The sequence below is a fragment of the Lycorma delicatula genome, chromosome 6, assembly GCF_047948215.1.
Source record: "Lycorma delicatula isolate Av1 chromosome 6, ASM4794821v1, whole genome shotgun sequence".
Classification (NCBI taxonomy): Eukaryota; Metazoa; Arthropoda; class Insecta; order Hemiptera; family Fulgoridae; genus Lycorma; species Lycorma delicatula.
This window is the reverse complement of record NC_134460.1, coordinates 127,327,335-127,351,273: the sequence shown is the minus strand read 5'-3', so window position 1 is coordinate 127,351,273 and position 23,939 is coordinate 127,327,335. Positions and strand designations below refer to the sequence as shown.

The 23,939-nt window shown below is 28.3% G+C and overlaps 1 protein-coding gene across 1 annotated transcript in view; it reads left to right on the top strand.

The window, feature by feature from the left end:
* Positions 1-15,463, top strand: part of LOC142326931 (junctional adhesion molecule 2A-like) — a gene marked incomplete at its 5' end in the record, with an annotated part of 106,834 nt that extends 91,371 nt beyond the window's left edge. The window contains one exon of the mRNA XM_075369660.1: positions 15,137-15,463. Within this exon, the coding sequence (XP_075225775.1) occupies positions 15,137-15,463 (327 nt within the window). The remainder of the gene's footprint in view (positions 1-15,136) is intronic.
* Positions 15,464-23,939: the final 8,476 nt, after the last annotated feature.

Sequence of the window (23,939 nt, the reverse complement as noted above, 5' to 3'; positions counted from 1 at the left end):
AAAGATATCAAACACTATGATTGCAACACATGTATTGCAATATTTAGAGATTTATATGATAAGTTTTTTTTTTACTTTTATTGTTAACCACTGATCTCATACAAAAAAATTCATATTGCTGTTTATTCAAGGCCAAGGAAAGGAGATAGTAAATATTAGCATATTATTCCCACAATGCTGTGAAACATGTTTGCCTTGCAGTATAAGTTTTCTACGTCTGGATAAATAAAGCACATTTCTATGAACAACACCTGTTAACTTTTGTAGAAGAAGAAAAACTTCCATGTTCAGACTTATACTATAATGCATTTATCTACCAGTATGTTACCTGCCAAGATTATTATTTAGCCAATCCTGCAAACATCATGTAAACACAGATTGTATTGTTGCTGTCTCAGTAAAATAACTTTTTTATAAGATATCAACAAATTTATAATCTTAAGAAAATGACAACGTATAAAAAATACCAACATGCAGAAATACTGCACCAGACTTTTTTTTTTAACTAAATTAATCTTAGGAATCAGTTTAAAATATGTGATTATTTAATTTTCTCATTATTTAATCCTTACAGTGGTTAATATTATAACATAGTCTTAGTGTGGTTTGAAAATATTGAATTAAAAATACTGATCTCCCAAAATTAGCACATGTGTTTATCTTATGATGTAAATAATTATGTTATTATGAATTTCAATTTTTATTATTAAAACACTGTGAATAAATTTACTCCCTTTCTTAATATGTGAATGAATCTTCTTCCTAAAGATTTCTTCAGAGTTTTTCTCGGTTTTTATAACTTTGATTTTGGAAAATAATTTTAAAAATTTTACTGCTTCATAATAGGAATGAACAACAACCCAAAAATAACTTTTTTAGTTTTCTAACATATATTAAAAAGTAATTAAAAAATTGTAACATTCGATATTAATTTTGTGGTTATTTAACATGATTATTTTTAAATACTTAATCATCGTTAGCACACTTATATACCATATATGGTTGTACACTATTTACTTATTCATGTGGTTAATTAAAACAAACCATAAATCAGAGTTTTTATTCAACACGTCCAACTTATCTCCTTTGTTCAAGAGTCTTTATCCTTTTAAAGTTTTTGTTGTTATCATATTAAAAACATTTTAAGTAAACTTTTCTATAGAAAACTAACTATATTTAATAGCCTTTTTAAGAGAGATAATTTTATAACAAACTTTTATATAAGAAGCTTATTGTATTACACATTTAATTGCATCTAGACTATTATTTATGGTGCAATTAATAATTAATCTAACACCTTTATATTATATGTTTGAAATTTTCATAATGAATCTTTTTTGTAATCTACATTAACATTTTTCAAAATAACCAAACACAACATACATAACTCTCTCTCTGTATTTATTTATAACCTCTACCTTATATATATATATATATATATTATAAATCATAAATAGTCATAGGCAATCTGATATAAGACACTAGCCTAGCCATCCTTAAAAACATTTAACCATTTTCAGTAATAATAAAGCATCCTATGCTAGAAGTTGAAAAAAAGTCAGTGATGTTTTTAAACGAAAACAGCAAAAGTTTGGAAGTAAATTGTAAAATAAAAGGAATATATATTTCTCAAGGATTATTTAGGAGAAGAAGTAATTTATGTTCATCTGTAATATACAGATGTACTTTATACACACCAGATTCCCATCTTATTTATTGATTAGTTATTTCTATTATTATTGTTACTTGGAATTAAATAATTATACCCAAATAAAAATAAAATGAAATTTATCTCATCCATTAAATGACAAATAATTAATGTCATATTTATAAAAATTATCTGATTTCCAAACATGATTTAATTACATTTATTACAATAAAGATAAGTTACTTAGAAAGTAAATCATTTTATTTTTATTGATTCATAACAATTTTTTGTAATTAATATTTATGGAAACAGATTAAAGCAACTGAGAATCTATATTTCCATTTTCAGTATTATTTTCATGACTACTACACATTATCCTGATCTTTGTGCTCTGTTCTTAACCTGTATCTTCTTTTAAGTTAAACAAAATTTGTTTTTTCTTCAAGTAACACAATCTAAACAAAAGAAAGTTAATCATCAATCAATACTATCATTCCAGTTACTACCTGTTCAGTTATTCTCAATTTCTGATAGCTTAATGTTCATTATGTCATTCTTTTACACATTTCATTGTATTACTCTTGGTTTACTTAACCTAAGTAAACCAAGAACTAAAGAACTTCAAATTTGGTACAAAATGCTTAATACTTAATTTAAAAAAAAGATTATTATGTAAAAATAGAAAAAAGAGGAAACTAACTTATTAAGGGTATTTTCCATTCTCACCATTACAATACCTACCTACATAAGAATTTTTTTTTTTTTCTTAAATCACATAAAATAAAAGTGAGAAGATTTGCAAAGTTCTGAAATTGTTCATGATGGGTTAAAATGTTTTATGCAAATGTTACAAAACCATTCAATTAAATAGAACTCCAGATAAGGCTAAAACTGAAAAATGTTCTGCTAAATTAACAAAATAATTTTAATACTCACACAAGTTGGTTTAGAAGATTTTAATGAAGATAGATATTTTCAATCAGCTTGCATAAGAAGTGAACTTTTATTAAAGGAATTCTGAATATTTGATCTTCTATTAATGAAACTGTAAATAATTTTTTTCTAAATAATAATTTAAACAACACCTGGCCCTGACTTATGTTTTAATATACCAACTTAATTTTGATTTTAGGTTATGCACCATTTAGTGTGAGCGCAATCCACATGTAAATAAATAGATGATTGTATTTTAGTACATTAAAACTCATTTCTTGTTTTGTTCAAATTTATGGATAATAAGACTTTTTATACAGTTCCTTAGTTTTGAATGAAATAAGTTTTACTCTATGATATTATAACTACTGCGCTAAAACCCTTCTTTAAGTAACTGAGAATTATCTTTCTCTAGCATAAGAAAGCCGAAATCTGACACAAAAGTATTATGTTTCTCAGAAATACCTACATAGAATTTATATTAACTACCTGCTAAGGGAATAGACTTTAAACACATATTTTTTTAATTTCCAATCTGTTTAATTAATGGAATATAAAATTTGAATAAATTTTATACTTAAGAATATTAAGGTAAGAAAATAGCAAAAATTTTCAGAAAATCATCAAAATTAGTCTTAAAAATTTTTAAATTTTGTCCGAGAAGAAGAAACTCCTGTGCAGTATAATTTGATTTTTGCCATAAATATTTTATTTTTTTGTTTTTACATTTATTAGTAACAAAGTACAAATGATGCTTAAATAAATAAAAAAATCCTTTTTAATCTTAAATATTTAAGCAGTCAGCAAAACATAAATTTGAGCACTAGCAACAAGTAACAGATAAGAATAGAAAAGTAAAATGTAGGCGGTGGTTTATTGAAGTTTCAATGCTTAATAATTTGAAGTGATTAACTGCTTAAACTGAAAAGATATTTAAGAAAATGCATTGCATTATTCCATTAACAGATTAGAGAAAAAATATTTTCAGACACAATCCATTTATTTATTTCTGTACCCATTGATTTAATGATTTTATTAATAATAAAATGACTTAGGGACAAATTTACTAATTTGTTAATAGTGTAGAATTGTCTAATTCATACTGTCAATAAGCAGCGTAATTGCAAAATATATGTAAATTGTAGGTGGCAAAGAAATTTTTATTTTTATTTATATTTATTATTTATTTATATTTTATTGAAAAAAATATTTTTAAGATTCATGTTATTCCTCAGAACTATTAAATTATATTTTAAATTCTATGAATATTATCCACTTGGTACAGAATATTGAGATAAGACATATCTTACCTAAATTTTACCATGAAAGTACTTTCTTGGAATCGTGCATGACTGCAATATTTAATTAAACTGTACATTAAAAATACTAAAATAATGAAAATTGCGTATTAATTTATTATATGAATAGTGATACCTGTTGCAGTTTTAAAAGGCTTTCTCCATCAAACACTGCCTGATAGTTTATCAAACTGAAATTTTGTTTGTATTTATATATGTACAGAAAATTAAAAAATAACATTCTACGAGTCGGAGCGTGGAATGTTAGAAGCTTAAAAAAGGTTGGTAGGCTAGAAAATTTAAAAAAGGGAAATGGATAGGATAAAGGATGTAGTAGGAATTAGTAAGGTTCGGTGGGAAGAGGAAGGCGACTTTTGGTCAGGTGATTTTAGAGTAATTAACTCAGCTTCAAATAATGGGCAGGCAGGTTTCATAATGAACAAGAAGATAGGGAAGAGAGTAGAGTATTTCATAACTATAACTATAGAATCATTGTAATAAGGATAAAATCAAAACCTAAACCGACAATGATTGTTAACGTCTATATGGCTACAAGCGCCCATGATGATGATGAGGTAGAGTGTGTATACGAAGAGATTGATGAAGCAATTAAACACGTAAAAGGAGATGAAAATTTAATAATAGTTGGAGATTGGAATGCAAGCATTGGAAAAGGCAAGGAAGGAAATGTAGTGGGTGAATACGGGCTGGGCAAAAGGAATGAAAGAGGGGACCGACTTATAGAGTTTTGCACGAAGTATAATTTAGTAATTGCCAACACCCAATTTAAAAATCATAATAGAAGAATATACACTTTGAAAAAGCCAGGCGATACTGCAAGGTATCAGATAGATTATATCATGGTTAAGCAAAGATTAAGAAATCAACTCGTTGACTGCAAAACTTACCCTGGAGCAGACATTGATAGCGACCATAATTTGCTGATAATGAAATGTAGATTGGGGTTTAAAAACCTGAAGAAAAGGTGTCAGATGAGTCGGTGGAATTTAGAGAAGCTTGAGGAAGAGGAGGTAAAGAAGATTTTTGAGGAGGACATCGCAAGAGGTCTGAGTAAAAAAGATAAGATAGAAAATGTAGAAGAAGAATGGGAAAATGTTAAAAAGGAGTTTCTTAAATCAGCAAAAGCGAACATAGGTAGAATAAAAAGAACTGGTAGAAAACCTTGAATATCAAAGGATACAAAGGATATATTGCTGCTGATGGATGGACATATAAGAATGCTAGTGATGAAATAGGTAAAAGAAACTGTTGACACTTAAGAAATATTTTGAACAGGAAGTGTAAATTAGTGAAAGAAAAGTGTTCGGAAGTGGAAAGGGAAATGGACATTGGTAAAATAGACGGAGCATACAGGAAAGTTAAGGAAAATTTTGGGGTACACAAATTAAAATCTAATAATGTGTTAAACAAAGATGGTACACCAATATATAATACGAAAGGTAAAGTCGATAGATGGGTGGAATATATTGAAGAGTTATACGGAGGAAATGAATTAGAAAATGGTGTTATAGAGGAAGAAGAGGAAGTTGAGGAGGATGAAATGGGAGAAACAATACTGAGATCTGAATTTAAGAGAGCATTAAAAGATTTAAATGGCAGAAAGGCTCCTGGAATAGACGGAATACCTGTAGAATTACTGCGCAGTGCAGGTGAGGAAGCGATTGATAGATTATACAAACTGGTGTGTAATATTTATGAAAAAGGGGAATTTCCGTCAGACTTAAAAAAAAGTGTTATAGTCATGATACCAAAGAAAGCAGGGGCAGATAAATGTGAAGAATACAGAACAATTAGTTTAACTAGTCATGCATCAAAAATCTTAACTAGAATTCTATACAGAAGAATTGAGAGGAGAGTGGAAGAAGTGTTAGGAGAAGACCAATTTGGTTTCAGGAAAAGTATAGGGACAAGGGAAGCAATTTTAGGCCTCAGATTAATAGTAGAAGGAAGATTAAAGAAAAACAAACCAACATACTTGGCGTTTATAGACCTAGAAAAGGCATTCGATAACGTAGACTGGAATAAAATGTCAGCATTTTAAAAAAATTAGGGTTCAAATACAGAGATAGAAGAACAATTGCTAACATGTACAGGAACCAAACAGCAACAGTAACAATTGAAGAACATAAGAAAGAAGCCGTAATAAGAAAGGGAGTCCGACAAGGATGTTCCCTATCTCCGTTACTTTTTAATCTTTACATGGAACTAGCAGTTAATGATGTTAAAGAACAATTTAGATTCGGAGTAACAGTACAAGGTGAAAAGATAAAGATGCTACGATTTGCTGATGATATAGTAATTCTAGCCGAGAGTAAAAAGGATTTAGAAGAAACAATGAACGGCATAGATGAAGTCCTACGCAAGAACTATCGCATGAAAATAAACAAGAACAAAACAAAAGTAATGAAGTGTAGTAGAAATAACAAAGATGGACCACTGAATGTGAAAGTAGGAGGAGAAAAGATTATGGAGGTAGAAGAATTTTGTTATTTGGGAAGTAGAATTACTAAAGATGGACGAAGTAGGAACGATATAAAATGCCGAATAGCACAAGCTAAACGAGCCTTCAGTAAGAAATATAATTTGTTTACATCAAAAATTAATTTAAATGTCAGGAAAAGATTTTTGAAAGTGTATGTTTGGAGTGTCGCTTTATATGGAGGTGAAACTTGGACAATCGGAGTATCTGAGAAGAAAAGATTAGAAGCTTTTGAAATGTGGTGCTATAGGAGAATGTTAAAAATCAGATGGGTGAATAAAGTGACAAATGAAGAGGTACTGCGGCAAATAGATGAAGAAAGAAGCATTTGGAAAAATATAGTTAAAAGAAGAGACAGACTTATAGGCCACATACTAAGGCATCCTGGAATAGTCGCTTTAATATTGGAAGGACAGGTAGAAGGAAAAAATTGTGTAGGCAGGCCACGTTTGGAATATGTAAAACAAATTGTTAGGGATGTAGGATGTAGAGGGTATACTGAAATGAAACGACTAGCACTAGATAGGGAATCTTGGAGAGCTGCATCAAGCCAGTCAAATGACTGAAGACAAAAAAAAAAATTATATATGTAATATTTTTCTGACATATTTAATTTTATGTCATCTTTATTAATGTCTAATATTTCTTCTAAATTTGTATTAATATCAGAAATAGAATTAATAAGTGCATATAATATCATGCCGAGTGGTGCACAATAAATTGACACATGTGAATTTTGGATTACATATTTATTTTTAAATTTAATATGATTACAACTTTACATACCAAATACAGTGTTTGTGGAAAGTTCTTTTACTGCATGACATGATCAATATGACTGTTCAATATTAAGGTAAAATACGCTTATCTCAATATTCTATACTAGGTGGATTGTATTTATAGAATTTAAAATATTAGATTTTTATGTATAATTACCTAACAATCAGAATTTTGAATACATCAAGAAGTTTATTAATCTGGGTAATGTCTTGATCCACTCTTATTATATGTTTTTGAATTGTATTTATTTTGTTAAAATGGGTTTCTAATGCTTCACCCCAAGCTATGATTCCATATTGGAACATAGATTGGGCAGAGACTGAATATATAATTCTCATTATATTATTGTCTTTGAGTTGTTTATTTTGTAAAACTTATGAATAATATATTTTAACTTATGACACATGTTATTAATATGAGTGTTCCATTTTAAGTGTGTATCCATGAGAATTGCTTAATACTTTAATTTATTTACTCTTTCCATTAAGGGACACTATAAACCCCACCTCTGTCTGAATGGTTTGCAGGTCTGATTAGCCCTATGCAGTTTGGTGAGAAATATTAAATTTGTTGGGATGGTTTGCTCTAGTGAATGGTTGTCTGCTATTGAAGAAAGTGTCATATATGTATGCTTTTTTATCATTTAGAATAAGAGTGTGTTGGTCAAATAACCACGAGTCCTAGTTTGACCAAATATGTTACATTTTCTATTTATTCTCTAATGGCCTTTATAAAAATACAGACAGAATATTTGATTAAAAATCTATAACAAGGTAAAAATAGTTTAATTACTGCATATTGATAACTGAATAAATTGATAAAAGCTATATTTTGTATAGAGAAATTTAAGTTATCTAAATTACATAATGACTGTTTTTATTATTAGCTGTTGTAATTAATTTGCATACAAATGTTCATTATTTATAGTTAGTTACTTGTATTTTCACCACCACAATTATTTTCCTTTATAGGATGTAAAAAAAATATGTCCCTTGAAAAGATAAAACATGGATCAAAGGTAGTATTCCCTTGTGTATCCAGGTTAGTGTTTTTAACTAAACTCATTACACTTTTAAATAAAACTAGTATATAAAAATTAAAATGTATTGTAAACTCTGTTATAAATATTCTACATTTCAAATATTCATTGGTTTGCAAATACATATTCATCTATTGAGTTGGATGTTTAATACAGCAATGATCAGTTATTATTGTAAACTAGTCTGAGGTGAGAACTCAATTGACAGTAAATAATGAACGTTTGTATGTAAACTGATTATAGTGGTATTCACATCCATTTCAGTCCTGCATTGCGCATTGTGCAATTTACATCTATCTGTTCTCCAACTATTAGTTTTACACATAATTGTAGGTCTAATTATGTTCCTAGCTCTATATTTGAGGGTAACATTTGTACATGTATTAGCAGCCCGAATTCAACAATCATAATAGAAATTTATAACTTATCTAAAATCTTCTACCTATATTTAATTGAATTATAAAACAAAAGTTATTGTATATAGTGATTAATGTTTTATTATGAATTATTTATTCTCATTCTTACAAATATTAATTGGATATATGTTAGTAAGTATTATAAAAAGAGTTGTTTAGTGTAAAACAAAAACTTTACACAACATATTCTTTATCATTACGTGTGTGTGTGTGTGTGTGGGTGGGTGTGTGTGTGTGTGTGTGTGTGTGTGTGTGTGTGTGTGTGTGTGTGTGTGTGTGTGTGTGTGTGGGTGTGTGTATGTGTGTAAGACATGAAGTGGTTCTTTTACCTTCCAAATTATAGCAATATATGCTGATATAGTTATAACAGGAATGTAACAGATCAGTCAAAATAACCTGGAAAATTGGTCATTTTTAAGTTTTGTGCCTTAAAGGGTATTTTTATCTTTAAAAAAATTTTTGTTTTTGAATAAATTTTAAATAATCTGCTAAAAAACACTTTGTATTTCAATGCACCCAACTCCAAACGATTTATTTTTGTCAAATGGACATTTGTACTTATGTTCATATGTACGAGGTCTGTAAATAAAGTAATGAGACTGGTTCAGAAAAACTTTTTATTTACAATCCAATTATACATTGTATCTACATTGACACAGGGATTCAAGTCAGGTGAATAAGGTGGTTGAGGAACTACAGGAATGTTTTTCTTTGCCAAAAACTCATTAATTAACAGTGCATTGTCATGATGCAGAATCCAGTTGTCTTTGATGGCTGGTCTCATGTAGGCAACTCTTTTCTGCAGTCTTTCAAGAATTTCTCAGTAAACATAATGATTTACATTAATGATTAAACATAATGATTTGCCTGTAGGCAAAAATGTCTTATGGACAATGCCATTACTATCGAAAAAACAAATAAATGGTTTTTCATTTTGATTTGCTCATTTTTGCTTTTTTTGAGACGTGGTGAGTTTGAAGTGTGCTTGCTCACTTCCTTGCTCTGGTGTTTTGTTTCTGGGTTGTACTCAAATATCGAAAATTCATCACCAGTTACAACATTTTTTTAGAAAATCAGGATCAGTTTCAATTCGCCCTAGAAGATTGTAGCACACTTCCACCCTCTTGTACTTCTGTTCAACAGTGAGGTTTTTTGAACCAATTTTGCACAACCTTTTTTCATGTCCAGTTCGTTTGTCAAAATTTGATGGACTGTGGTTTAAATTCAATTGTTCTGAAATCATTCTGACAGTTAATTGCCACTCATACCGTATCAAGTCTCTGATGCGCATGGATTGTCCACAACTGATTCCTGGCCATCTGAAAATTATTTAAACCACTTAAAAACTAGGGCTTGTGACAGTGTCATCTCCATAGATCCTTTTCAATTTTTAAAACGTTTCAATAGCATTCTCATCGAGTTTAACACAATACTTGATTGACAATACTGTTCATACGTAGTATCACTCACAAGTAACATACAGCATAAACTCGTTTCATGAAAAGTTTATTGCCTTACATCTCACCTGGCAACAATAGAATAAAAATATTAATACCTGATATACATCAGCTGTTCATATAACCATATGTTTACTAGTAACTTATAAAGTGACTTGTAAAGTGGCAGTGTTGCTACTTTGGCTGCCAAAAAAATAATAGTCTCATTACTTTATTTATAGACCTCGTATGTTGTTGGCCTGCATTTGCTCTTATAACTTTGAATTCCATTAACCAATTTTCTTCAAAGTTAATAGTTTGTACCACACAGTACTACCATTGTGGTGGGAGAGAAAAGAATATATAAAGTTTTGCAAAAAACTGGAAAAGAGGAGGGCTCTTTTGGCCAAAATAAGATGTTAAATCTTTACTGGGGCACTTTAACAAAACATTTCTTTTACAAATGTTAAAGTTTTTTTAATTTAATATTCACCCCCTCTACCAAAAAATGACTATATATTTTTATTTTTTTAACCATATTTTGCTTCAGAAAAGGAGTTTTTTACATCTGTATTTCCTACATCAATAGACCTTCAAACCACTGTAAAAATATATTTTACCCATCCTAACTCAATGGCCCATGGTAACAAAAACTACTATTTTTTTTTTTTTTTTAATAAATATTTTTTGTGACAAAAAATATATTTTTTTAATTTAAAAAATGTAAATAATTTTTTTGTTTTTGAACTCAGTTTTTTAATCTAAAAAAGAAATTTAATTTATTTTAAATTTAAATCCTTATCACAAGTTACTAATTGCATTTCAAATGTAAAAATCTAAATTTTTTTTATAACCTTCTGTAGTATTTATTGAATAAATAACCAATAACTTTCATCCCCTTCCTACTTGACCAGCATAGCCAGCATGGCCATTTACAATTCAATGTTAGGTTTTTTACGGGGATTAGAAGGTTTAACAAAACTTCAAGCAGCAAGTTTTGTAGATTTTAACTAACCCACCCAAATAATTTTACATATAATATAATGTAGTTTTCACATTTTCAAAATACTAACACTGTCCCTTTTTGTCACTATAGGTCAAGATTTAATTTATAAGAATTATTTATCAATATTATGTTATGTAAAACATAAAAAAATGTTATTTCATTTGAACTAATTTTATTATTTATTACTACACTTTAATACAATTCACATTATTTTTTCAAATTATTTTTATTTTTTTACATTTATACTGACTAAATACGTTATTATTATTTTTGTTTTTCTTGATTGATCTGTGCAGATGTTAAGGTAGTTACTTTATATAAATGAGTAAATCATTTATTTTCATGAAAAAGTATACTTTTATTGTGGTCATGTTACTGTACAAAGCTTACTGTATATAAATTGAAAGCGTATCTCTTAAGCTATTCTTCTTCTGTAAATTCCCTACCAAATCATGTTTACCTCTTTTGTGTACAATGGTATTTTACCTGTAAGTTTATTTGGGCTCATCCACTTCTATTACAACACATAAGCAACAAAAGACTTCATGTTACAATGCATACTCATTAAACCAGAATCTATTTAAGTAATGTTTAAAATGTTTTACATTAGGAATAAATTCTTTATACTTGATAGTAATGTTTTCATTTAATTTATTTTTTATGTACAAATAAAATACAATTTTATGGCTCAATAAATTTTGTTGAAATTGTTTAATTTTCCAAACCCTCATGAATTGCTGATTAGAAAAGTTAGAAGTGAAAGACTTTATGAATATGCTCAACCTTGTTTAGATTATAACCGAAAGGGAAAAAACATTACAATGAAATTTAAACTCTTGATTTAGAATGATTAACCATTTTATTTAAAAAATCATTGCTTATTAAAGTTATTTATAATTGTAATACTAATCTTTTTATAATATTTATTTTAATAGTTAATATTTATCTTATTTTAAAAATGATTTTATAGCTGAAAGTTTTCCAAATAAATTAAACAGATACTGGTATAATCTGGTATAATAGAACAACAGATACTGGAAGAAAAGACAGATAAAAAGGTTGAAGAAGGTTTGGTTGGCCAAATCATATAGTTCTATAAAGGTGCTCTTATATAAGTAAGCAAGATGTGAGGAAAGATTGTAGCAACTACATTTAATTAAATGAAACCCATATGGTCAACAACATCCAAAGACTGTGTTGATTTTTATTAAGAGTAACTCTCATCATGTTGATGGCCAAGTCACAGAGTGATGAAAATTTGTCCAGTGCAATTCACTGAAGGTTTTAGAAAGTATTTGCTAAAATAAGTATTAATACCTGTTTCTCCAAGTATTAACTTAATATGAATAGGGTACTGTAAATACCTTTTATTAACTGTGAATGAGGTACTTAATATAACTAAAATCTTTTCGTGTACTATTAGTCCAAACTTGATTACTGTCTACAAAATATATTTAGAATTGGCAGAGAATTATTCCACAAACTGTTATATGTTTATAAATAAATGAAATACATCTACTTAATTTATATATAAAATTAACATTTGCTCTTTCTTTAAGAAGATTACTCAAGTTTGTCCTATCTTCTGAAAGGGTGACTAGTCAGTGGCACAGATTATCACCTTGTAGTTATATTATTAGTACCTGCAAAAGGTTTTGAAAGTACTTTCCATTCAAAGTTATTTAATTTTGTTAAGCCAAAAAATTTGTTGCACAACCATGGGTTCTATTGAGATTGATTAATTCTTTCTGTTATTTTTCTGTCTGTTGTGTTTAATCTTTAGAGGATTTTTAAAGTAATGTGATTGACATTAGACCTTTCTTAGACCTTTATAAGGTTCATCAACAGATTTACTTTGTAAATTATGCCACATTTAATATTTTGTGTCATTATTTAATATTTTTTTAACGTCAGGTAAGGTATGTCATGAAAAAATTTATAGAATGACCTAGTTGGTTAGTTATCTTGTACATAATTTTAATAAGAGTGGTTTTATTAAATTTCACATCTTTATTTATATAGATCACATGGATGATTGGTAGTTACTTTTAGTTGGTTTTCTTTAACTCAGAATGTTTTTTTTTTCATGTTTGTCCTCAAATCTTACATCCTTAATTTAACATACTTCCTGACATTGCCGATTGATGAAAGTTGTGATAGTTTATTAAGTAAATAAAATAAAAACTTCACTATGCAAAAACTTCACTATTTTGTTACTTTGTAAATAAATGTTTGATTGAACATTTTTTTGATATTTTATAAATATGTTAGAAATTTCAATATATGATGTTATCTTTTGAAATACAAATTAACCTACTAATTTAATTCATACAATGTATGATAATAATTTGATTTAAAGTATGAATAAAACGTATAAAGCAAGTTTTTAAATATTTTGAAAAGTTTTTGTAATATTCTTTTTTTTTCATCACTGCTTATTCTTATAGCACAATGAGATTTACACATATAGCCTGATGTCATTCTGATATTCAAAGAATTAACATGAAAATTTAAGAAAATGAGATGGTAAACTTGTATTTTGATTTTATTTTTATCCTAAGTAAAATAATAAAACCAATTATAGAAAATTTTCTTAAAAGCCTACTTTTATTAACTTTTTTAAAATTTTTATTTATTGTTAGAGTTTATTTTATGACACTTTTAAAGAATTCAGATCCGTTATTTGCATTTTGTTTGTTTTGATCACTTCAGTCAGCCAAGGAGTTGAATGAATTAAACATGAATTTAAAAGCTTTTAAGGACTGATGTTATGTATGTAATAGCTACAGAGATACCTTAACAGCTTACTGTCACATACATTTTTTTAAAAACTTAGCCAATAGAACACCATCACAATGAACACCCTAAATAATTTAAAATTTTCACCCTCTAATGTAAAATACTCTAATGGCTATTTGGCTATTAAATAAGCTGCTTCCATTATCCTTATAGTTAACAATATTTTAACCAATATGATGAAAAAACTCATGTCACTAGTGTCATTACTAGTGTCAACAGTGGCATTTACAAATGACCAGTCAGTTGCCTCATGTGCTTTATTTCTGTGTTATGTGGATCGTCCAAGTAGCTAAAATAACTTTTAAAAAACTATTGAATCAGATGACTGTTATATAAATAAAAATTAGTGTTAATTTCATCACAAATTTTGAATTGGATTGGAGTCAGAGGTTACTTCTTATGAATAAAAGGCTTCGATTTTTGGTTACTAAAAAATTATAACTAACTGTCTCTCTATTTAAATTGTAAAGCAAGCTACTGAATAAGGTTAAGTTTATCACTAAAACTGAAGAAAATATAGTCATTGCAATTGCAACTTTGTACTTGTATACTTACATTCAGTATTATAAAATGGTAATACTGAAAGAGAAGCAAGTGTGTTATGGGTTTTTTATCTCAAAATCTGTTAGGATGAATATGATTGCAAGACCCAGTGGAGAATTCTACCATCAGTTTTGAAAACATATTTTTATTTTATTCCAGTTTATGCCTTTTAAATAACTATACAAGACCTACAGATAGTTATCTTGTTTTAGTGCTACCTTCATTATTTTCAGATCTATAAATTAAAAAAAAAATTTCTTTTGTTCTCATGCTTTAAAAAGTTAATACTATTTTAATATGCAGATTATAAGTACAAAAATCAGCTCAAATTGTTTCATATCTGTGATCTTTTGTGTTAATAGGTATCAAATCCTGTTCACATGCTTTATTTTTAACTTCAAGTTCTTGTTTACATTAGCATAAATGAAAAGTCTCACGTTGTGTGCAAAATGTATCAGAGATATCTGACAATGTCTTGTTATCATACAACAAGTCATACATAAGTAGGAACAGTCACCATTTTATAGAATTTTAGTCTGGTGTCTTGTCTTGCATCCCAGCAAATTATGAATTGTTCTACAAATTAAATTAAATTTTACAATTTTATTCTTAATATCCAGATCATTTTCATAGGAAACATCACATCCTAGGTAATTAAAGCAATTAATTATGTTTTATTTAATAACTGATAAATAATTTTATTTCTTTTTATCTATTTTTTTCTATATTTTATTTTAGGCTAGTGGGACATATTTACGAGGACCATATGTTGTTTATACTGGTCGTGAAGGACTTGAAACAACTACTCTTGGATTGGAGTTTAGAGTTGAAGGAAGACATTTTAGACGTGGTGATATGAAATTAAAATGTTTAGCAACTATAGCAACAGTTTATTGGAATTCAAATGAAGAAAGTGTTGAAGGTGATAGACCTCAACGGCCACCAGCATTAGAAGTTAAAGATACACATCCAGACAAATCTAGAGCTGATCGTATTCAAGGTCATTATAATCATAATTTTAATAAAATTTTATTATTTATTAATACTCTTTATACTTTGAATTAATTATGTTAGTTGCTTAAGTATTACTTGGCATTGTTGATGAAAACCGTAATAATGTACTTAAAATGTTTATCATATATCATTTCCATTCAAGAAAGGACTTGAATTGATTTATGAAGACAATTATAATTCTGAATACAGATTGTAAATGTTTAAAATATAATATAAATTATAAATAGTTATATTATAATATTTTACCAAAAACACTAGCTTTAGATATAAGTTTTCGGTTATTTTTGCTTCTCACATTTTATTTCATTTTTTTCTGGATATGTGTACAGAAAAACCTATCATATGGATCTGTGATTGTAATCATGCCTTACTTCTACCCATGTGCCTGTGACATTATATACCATGCCTGTGATTGTAATCATATGTATTTATTGACCTTCCTTCCATTTGAATATATTGTTGAATATAATATATAGTTGGGATATGTAATATAAAGTGGGATAAAATTCAACCAATTCAACATTCAACCAATGGATTCCGGCTCTAATTTTTTCAGGCAGCAACGGCCTATTAAAAGTGAGGACATGGGAGGAAGAGAGCAACACTTCTCCATTCCTTCTCATGTTTAATCGCCTACATGCTAAGAGCCATGTGATGCCATTTCGCTAATAATCTCAATTAAGTAAGTCACGACAGACTACTTACTACTCCTTTGGAATAGTTTAGTGTGTCATGAACTTCAACGGTAACATCAACGTTTGTCAGTTGTTTTATTTGTAATAATTTCGCTGATTGTATGTCGTTCAGCGCTTCAATAAATAATCCAGTTTGTGCTCTTTTAGCATTCTTTATGGTCTGCCAGCTTTCGTTGCGAGTTCCTTAGCTATGACGAAAAGACTGATTTTTTTAAAAATCGGTCTTCTTTCCATTTTCTTTTAATTACGAGATATTTCGGTGTAGGAGGTCTCTTGACTGAACTATCGGCGCAAATCGTAAATCTACACTTCTCTTCTTCTTCTCCGACGATGAAGTCGAAGGAGAAATTTCAGAACGAGGCCGTTGCCCTCAAGGTTGTCTGGGTTTGCCGAAGAAGGATTTAAGTTTTTATAATCCATAATTTATTTTAAAAGTTTCGTCTCCCTAGCTCCCACCCATCACGGAGCCACACATTTTGGACGCCCATCCGGACACCAGGGCTACTAGAGAGATATAAATCCCAGTCCACCCCATACAGAGAACTAGTCCTGTCAAGGTATCTCGGGCTCTCACCTGTCTACCCGTCCTCCTGCAAGCGGAAGGTTGAATCGTAAACGAGCCGATTGACCGGCAGTGGTTAGCAAACTGGCTTTCCATTTAGTCAAAGCAGGGGCTAAAGCGCTGTTTTGCTTCACCCCAACCGTGGTTTCCTCACCGACGGCCAGGTTTCACTCAAGCACCAGGATCCCCCTTTCTAGTGACACAGGTCCCCACGCACGGCAAACACGTAGGGGAGTTCAGTCTCGAGATGAAGAACGACCATGATCTATATACTTTTACCAGTAGATGACAGATGACCGTACTCATCCAGAGTGAACTTTCAACCTTAGCTCCGTTAGACGACTTGTAGTTTACTACAAGTCTTCGACAGATACAAAGCCATTGTTCCCCCTGGATCGTAGATGTTAGTTTATTTAATATTTTTAACGTAAAACTTACTTTAGAATACATAAATTACTCATCCTTTGTCCCTACACAATTTTATCAGTTTCCAAGTGTGTTTAGTCATTCTCATCCATATTGAAGAATTAAATACATAAAAACAATCTCCAATAGAAGTTTTTCAGCTACTCAGCATTCCTTTGTTGCAAATGGGATATTTTTCTATGCCCTAAAGGGTTGTTACAGGTTTTTAAGTCTGGACCTCTAGGAGATATTGAATTTCAGAGCCCATACCAATTCTTATCCTTACCAACCCACTACCCTTCAAAGTTTTCTTTTAAAAATCTCCCTTGAGCTAGAGCTCCATCTACCTTTCTGTAAAATGGCAGTTAATTCTATTTTGATCAATCTAAGAAGAGGAATACAATAATTTTCAAGTATGTTAGGGTATGAAATACTATTAACACTTTCTTCAAAAAAAGTAAGAACTTATCAGATACGTTTTAGATAATGCTCCTCACAACATTACACATGGTGGTGGTCTGTTGTGATTTATTCACACTAATGATTAAATAAAGCAATAAATTCAAATCATATTATAAAATGTTATTTATTAGTAACATTATAAATTACTATTGCTTATTCCTTGCAATAAGAAAAAAAAATTTAATCTTTTGTACTCTTTGTCAGGAAAAGAAAACAAGAAATAGTTTCACTGCATTTCTTTTAATTATTTTTTTACTTTTTTTTTAATTTTTACAAGTATATATCTAAGTAATTTACTTTTATTTAGTTCAAGATACTTTTGTAAATGTTTATAGTACATTAATTTGCCAGTGATAGGGACACCATGTTTTAATAAATCCCTTGATTTACAGCACATTATGTTATCGACAATTGGTTATGGTTATCGACAATTGGAAAAATATTTCTGTAACAATTAGATTTAACTATTTTTATTTCCATAATTTTTTTTTTATTACTTTAATAAAAAACATAGAATTTATATATCAATTATGATTTGTTGCCATACTCATTCACCTCAAATTCCTATTAGCCTAAGCCATCTAAATCCATTTTAATAAGAAGTTTTTTATTCAGAGTTATAGCATGAAAATAAATAACTGCATAGTCTTTAGTAATGTGAGATAGTCTATTTGTGTCTACATCCATCAATTGATAAAAGAACTGTTCAAAATTATCTTAGCAAATTGTAAAACTCTCCTCTGTTTTTCCATCATGTTTGGTAATACTACATCACAAATAATGTTGTCATTATAATTTACACATTCTTATTTATTTCAACTGCAACAATAATATTATTGAATTATTTTTTTATAATTTTTTTTATTTTTTTATTTATCTACAATTCTATGTTGCTTCTAATAAATATTTATGATTACTTAGCACTTTTTAAAAATTTAAATTACTTTTTCACTTATTATATTTGTTCTGACCTAAAGACCATCTTTTAAATTTATTGGATAGATTTAGCTACCATATACTAATTGAATGGGAAGTTACTAACACCCTGTTGGATGTAGATAAAGAATTATAAAAATTTATGAACTTAAAATAGAATTAATTGTAGAGACAACGTACTTAATACTTTGTTTCTCAATAGAAGGGTTATATTAATTTGTTGCTTTACTTTATCTGTCTCAATTTTTCTGTAGTGCTTTACACATATAAAGATTCTGAGACACAAGAGGCACTAATTAGAGTTACATTCTCTGAAAATTATAATTCTCACTATACAACCAGTCTCTGTTGTGAACAGAGTTTATATATCACTTGTAGAGCTGAAGATTTCCTGCATTTTGATGGGCTTAGCATGCTGATATGCAATAGTATATTTGGATTAGTGAAGAAGCCTCTGGGAAATCACTTCATTCCTCACATCTTAACCATACCTTATGAGATATTATGATAAAATGATAATTATTACTATTAGTAATAATTTTTTTTTTTTATTAATTCTTTCACAAAGTGTAAAGTCTCTTTCCACATAAAGAAATAAACATGAATTGTTTTTCATTCATTTATTTAATATTAAATAAACATTGTTAAACAAATGTATCAATGTTCTGTTTCTTTCTTATTTTTTTTTAAATAGTAATTATATAATATAAGATTACTGATAAGATTAAAATTACTGATAATATGATAATTATTACTAATAGTAACAATTATCATTATTATCAGTTATCTTTTGTAATTAGCCAATTTCAAGAATGACTTATATCAGGTCACCCACAACCATTTTGGTTATGGCACCTAGCTGACATGCAGAATTAAGTAATATAACTTATGTACATTGATGTATATCAATATATGAATGAATATACATAATTACAAAATATAAATAAGTAACAAGTGCTACAAAACTGAATATAAAATGGATTTATACATCAAAAATTACTATGCAATATATTTTAGTATACTATTATCTGGAACAATGAAAAAAAATTATATAACATTTGAAATGTTACCCAATACAACATAATAACCAATATATATGTCGTAACCAATAACCAATGGTTATATATCATATAATTATATTATCACATATAACCAATGATTATGTGTCATAACCAATCTAACCATAATTAGAAAAAAGTTAAACTAAATAAATTCAAAATTTTATTGAGATGAAAATTCCTTCTTATAGGTTTGGAGTGTCGCTTTATATGGAAGTGAAACTTGGACAATCGGAGAATCTGAGAAGAAAAGATTAGAAGCTTTTGAAATGTGGTGCTATAGGAGACTGTTAAAAATCAGATGGGTGGATAAAGTGACAAATGAAGAGGTATTGCGGCAAATAGATGAAGAAAGAAGCATTTGGAAAAATATACTTAAAAGAAGAGACAGACTTATAGGCCACATACTAAGGCGTCCTGGAATAGTCGCTTTAATATTGGAAGGACAGGTAGAAGGAAAAAATTGTGTAGGCAGGCCACGTTTGGAATATGTAAAACAAATTGTTAGGGATGTAGGATGTAGAGGGTATACTGAAATGAAACGACTAGCACTAGATAGGGAATCTTGGAGAGCTGCATCAAACCAGTCAAATGACTGAAGACAAAAAAAAAAAGTTTATAAAAAAATTCAAGAAATTTTGAAGAAATGACATTCTGTTGATAATATGGCTAAAAATAATTTCTGACAATTGTAGATGGCAACCCCCCAAAAATCCTTTTAAATGCTGTAAATTTTAAGTTTGATAGGACTAAAACCAAACCGATTGATGAGTTTCTTTAGAAACAGATGTGCTGTCATTAAACAGTGGTATATTAATAGAGCAACAACTAACAATTTCAGTTTTTATATATAAAAGCATATAAACAAAGAATACCAGTTATTATTTGTTGATGTGATTTGCTACGTTTGTTTAGAAATTTCTAGAACTTTTAAAATAGCGTATCAACATAAACCCATAATGTTATTTATAAGTGGTGTTGTGTAGTATCCTTCATAACTAATCTGTCATTGTAACTAAGCTGCAATATACTATTGTGGTTATTGATCGAGCTACAACTGTTTCTTCATATGCAAGTATGAGTTTTGCAATATTCAAGATTCTTAATATGAATAGTTGCTTTGTCATCTGTCAAGAAATTTGTGTAATCTTACAAGGATGAAAGCTTTTTAAAAAAATAATTATTAAACGGTGATTAATGCAGGTTTGTAAATTCATTATGAATACAAAAGTGCTCTTTCACAGTAATTAACTTGTCAAAACCAAAAAAGTCACGGTAGATCAAGCTGCATGTGATCATCATATAGACTTCATTTTTGATATCGATGGTATATATCATGAGATTTTACCTCAACTAATTTTGAATCACCAAGATTACCTCATAAAATTAAAACATCATGAGAAGATACCAAAAAGGCCTGAGATCATAAAGAAAAATGTTTGGATGTAGGACAATGTACCTCCCCATCATGATTCTTCATGAAATTCAAGTGTTTTTTTTTTTTTAATTTAAGCAATTCAAATGCTGTATTATAAAAAAATTAAAAAATAAATCATGACATAGAGATTTAGAATATTAAAATTAGACATATGATAATACTTTGCAGATTTGCTTATATGAAAAATGTAACAAGTTCTGCTTCTTTCTTATTATTATTATTTTTTTTTTAATAAAAATTTGATAATATGCATTTTACACATTTGTATGCAATTAAGTGTTAATCATTTTATTTTGTTTCAGCATCAACAGGATGTTGTCCAGTTTTAAGTGTGAAATATTTGTGTCAGTTTGTCACTTTTGTCACTATTCACTTATACTTAATTCCATGTGTTTCACCAAGTGTAAGGTAGCAGCCATATTATGTAAACAGCAACTTATATAATCAGATCAGAGACTGACTGCATCATACAAGCACCAAACCACATAATTTCATTTTCTTTTCAAGTATGGTTTAGTCTCTCTATACAGTCATCATAATTAAGTTGCCTGCAGATATATGTATATATGTATTTTAAATTTGTGTAAGTAAACATAACTCATATTATTTGCTGTTGATAATTATTATTTTTTTAAACTAAAGTATGTGTAAATGTAAAGTATGTGAATGTTTAATTAAACATTCTTCATTATTAAAAAATTTCATGTAATTACCAGTACTAAAATTGCACGGTTTAATCATTCATTTATGACTACTATTAAAATTATTATACAGAAAAGAATTAATTACTCTTAGTTAAAATATGTTTTAGTACTGATAATTATATAATTTGTTTATAAGACATTTAAACTATTTTCTACTTAATACCATGATTTCATAGGATAGGTAAACATTCTTGGAGACAAGCAGCAACTATAAAAGTAGTATTGATTTTAAACCAGTCATTAAATGCCTAATCATGAATCTAAATGGAAGAGATTATGGCATTTAAATAGTTTTAAATGCAAGATGCACTATGGTGTGATGTACATTTGTATTGTAAGAGGAGATTCAAAACATTCCTGAAAATTTTTTTTTCTGATACATTGTATGTATGTACATTTTGCTTACTCATAATTATGTATCTCTACCAATATTTATTTGCAGATCTTATATTCCATTTTGTAATCCAATTTCCTACTATTTTGGAGCATTCAATATCATATTCTGACATTATAAATTAGCAATTATACACAATGATTCTTTTATCTATGTCCTTAGTTACACCAATGGTTACAATAAACAATGTATAAAAATGTTTTTCTATTTCTTAAACATATTTTTCTGTTTATAAATTTATTTATTCTTCTTTCAAGTATCTATTCAAAAAGACTCTGTGTAATAGCTATTGATGATGATAAAGTATGAATTTCATAGTATTTGATAATTGTCAAACCTGACCAAAATTTGAACCCACAACCTTCTGTATGAAAGGCTAAAATACCATAGAGGTATTTTAGCCTTGTGGTATTATACCACAGAGCTACCACTCTACTACAGAGGTTGACACAAAGTAAATCTTAAAAAACATAGTATAGCAGAAGTTAATGTTTACAGTTTGAATAATGTTCTGTTTCATCTGGTAAAATAAAATGGTAATGTGATAACAATTTTAGATTATTGATGTCTTTATCTTTATGCCTTAAAATGTGACAAATGAGCGGTGGCGTTGTTTTGTATCATTGTTTTATTTAATATGTTCTAGTCAATATTTTCTTACTTAGCCTCTCAGATGTTTCATTACTATTAAATAAAAATCTTAGTGATGGTTTTAAACTACGATAGAAATTCTTCATAAACTTACAAGAACTGCCATAAAATAACCTTTGTTTGGAAAAACATTTGCCTTGATTAATATTCTCCACAACATATATAATAATAGCACCAAAAATAACTTATACATTTCTGTTAATAGCTTATTGCTATATACATTTTAAGTATGAAATAAGTATGAAACAAAATATTATACTTCTAAAAATTCTTTAGTTGTTTACCCCAAAAATTCTACGAGGACAAAAACTCTAGAAACTACAATACGCACATGTAGATTTCAATTTTATTAATAAAAATAAATAAACAAAACAGAAGAATTGACATTGTTACAACACTTTATTCTTTTCATTAGTTATACCATAATTATAAAATAAAACAAAAAAGTAAATGAAAAACATAGTGAACAAAAAATCAAAATAGTGTACTTATTGGAATATTCTTTTCAACATACTTAGCTAGCCAGTATTCTTGTTATGCATATCGTCAGACTATTGTAATGAGCAAAACCACATATTACAAAACATTAAGCATATTGATAATATATCATATTTTTCAAGACCAGTAAAAAGATAACGTCAAAGTACAAAAGGTGTTAAATGTATAATATAAAATTTGAAAGGTTTAATAAAACTCATTTTAATATATTATACATAAATAATACCCATTTCCTAAATTATATCAAATTGAAGCCCATTTGGTTTGTGTAGAGTTAGCACCTCATCTATCTCACCTTCCTCATCAAAATATCTGTGCAACATGTATGAAAACATATGAGTAAAATAAAAACAATAGTTTAAAAAAATATACAACAAATATTCAAGTAAGAGGTAATCAGTATCAATAAAATGTTTCATGTAATAAAAAATAAATTTCATAGTAGTAATTTATATCAAATAAGTAAAAATTGCAGTCGTAAATGGATGCAAAATGCTATAATAAACATTATTGTTAAAGTAACTATAATTCTATTTCAAAGATGTGACTGTTAGTTTGAAAAATAAAACATTAAAATAAGATTCTATTATATAAATATTATTTAGATATAAATAATTTATAAATCTTTATGTAAACATATAGCATTTGTTTATATAATATAAAATGCATGGTCCAAATTTAAACTTCAGTGTACTTTACTGCAGTAGAATACAATACACAGTGT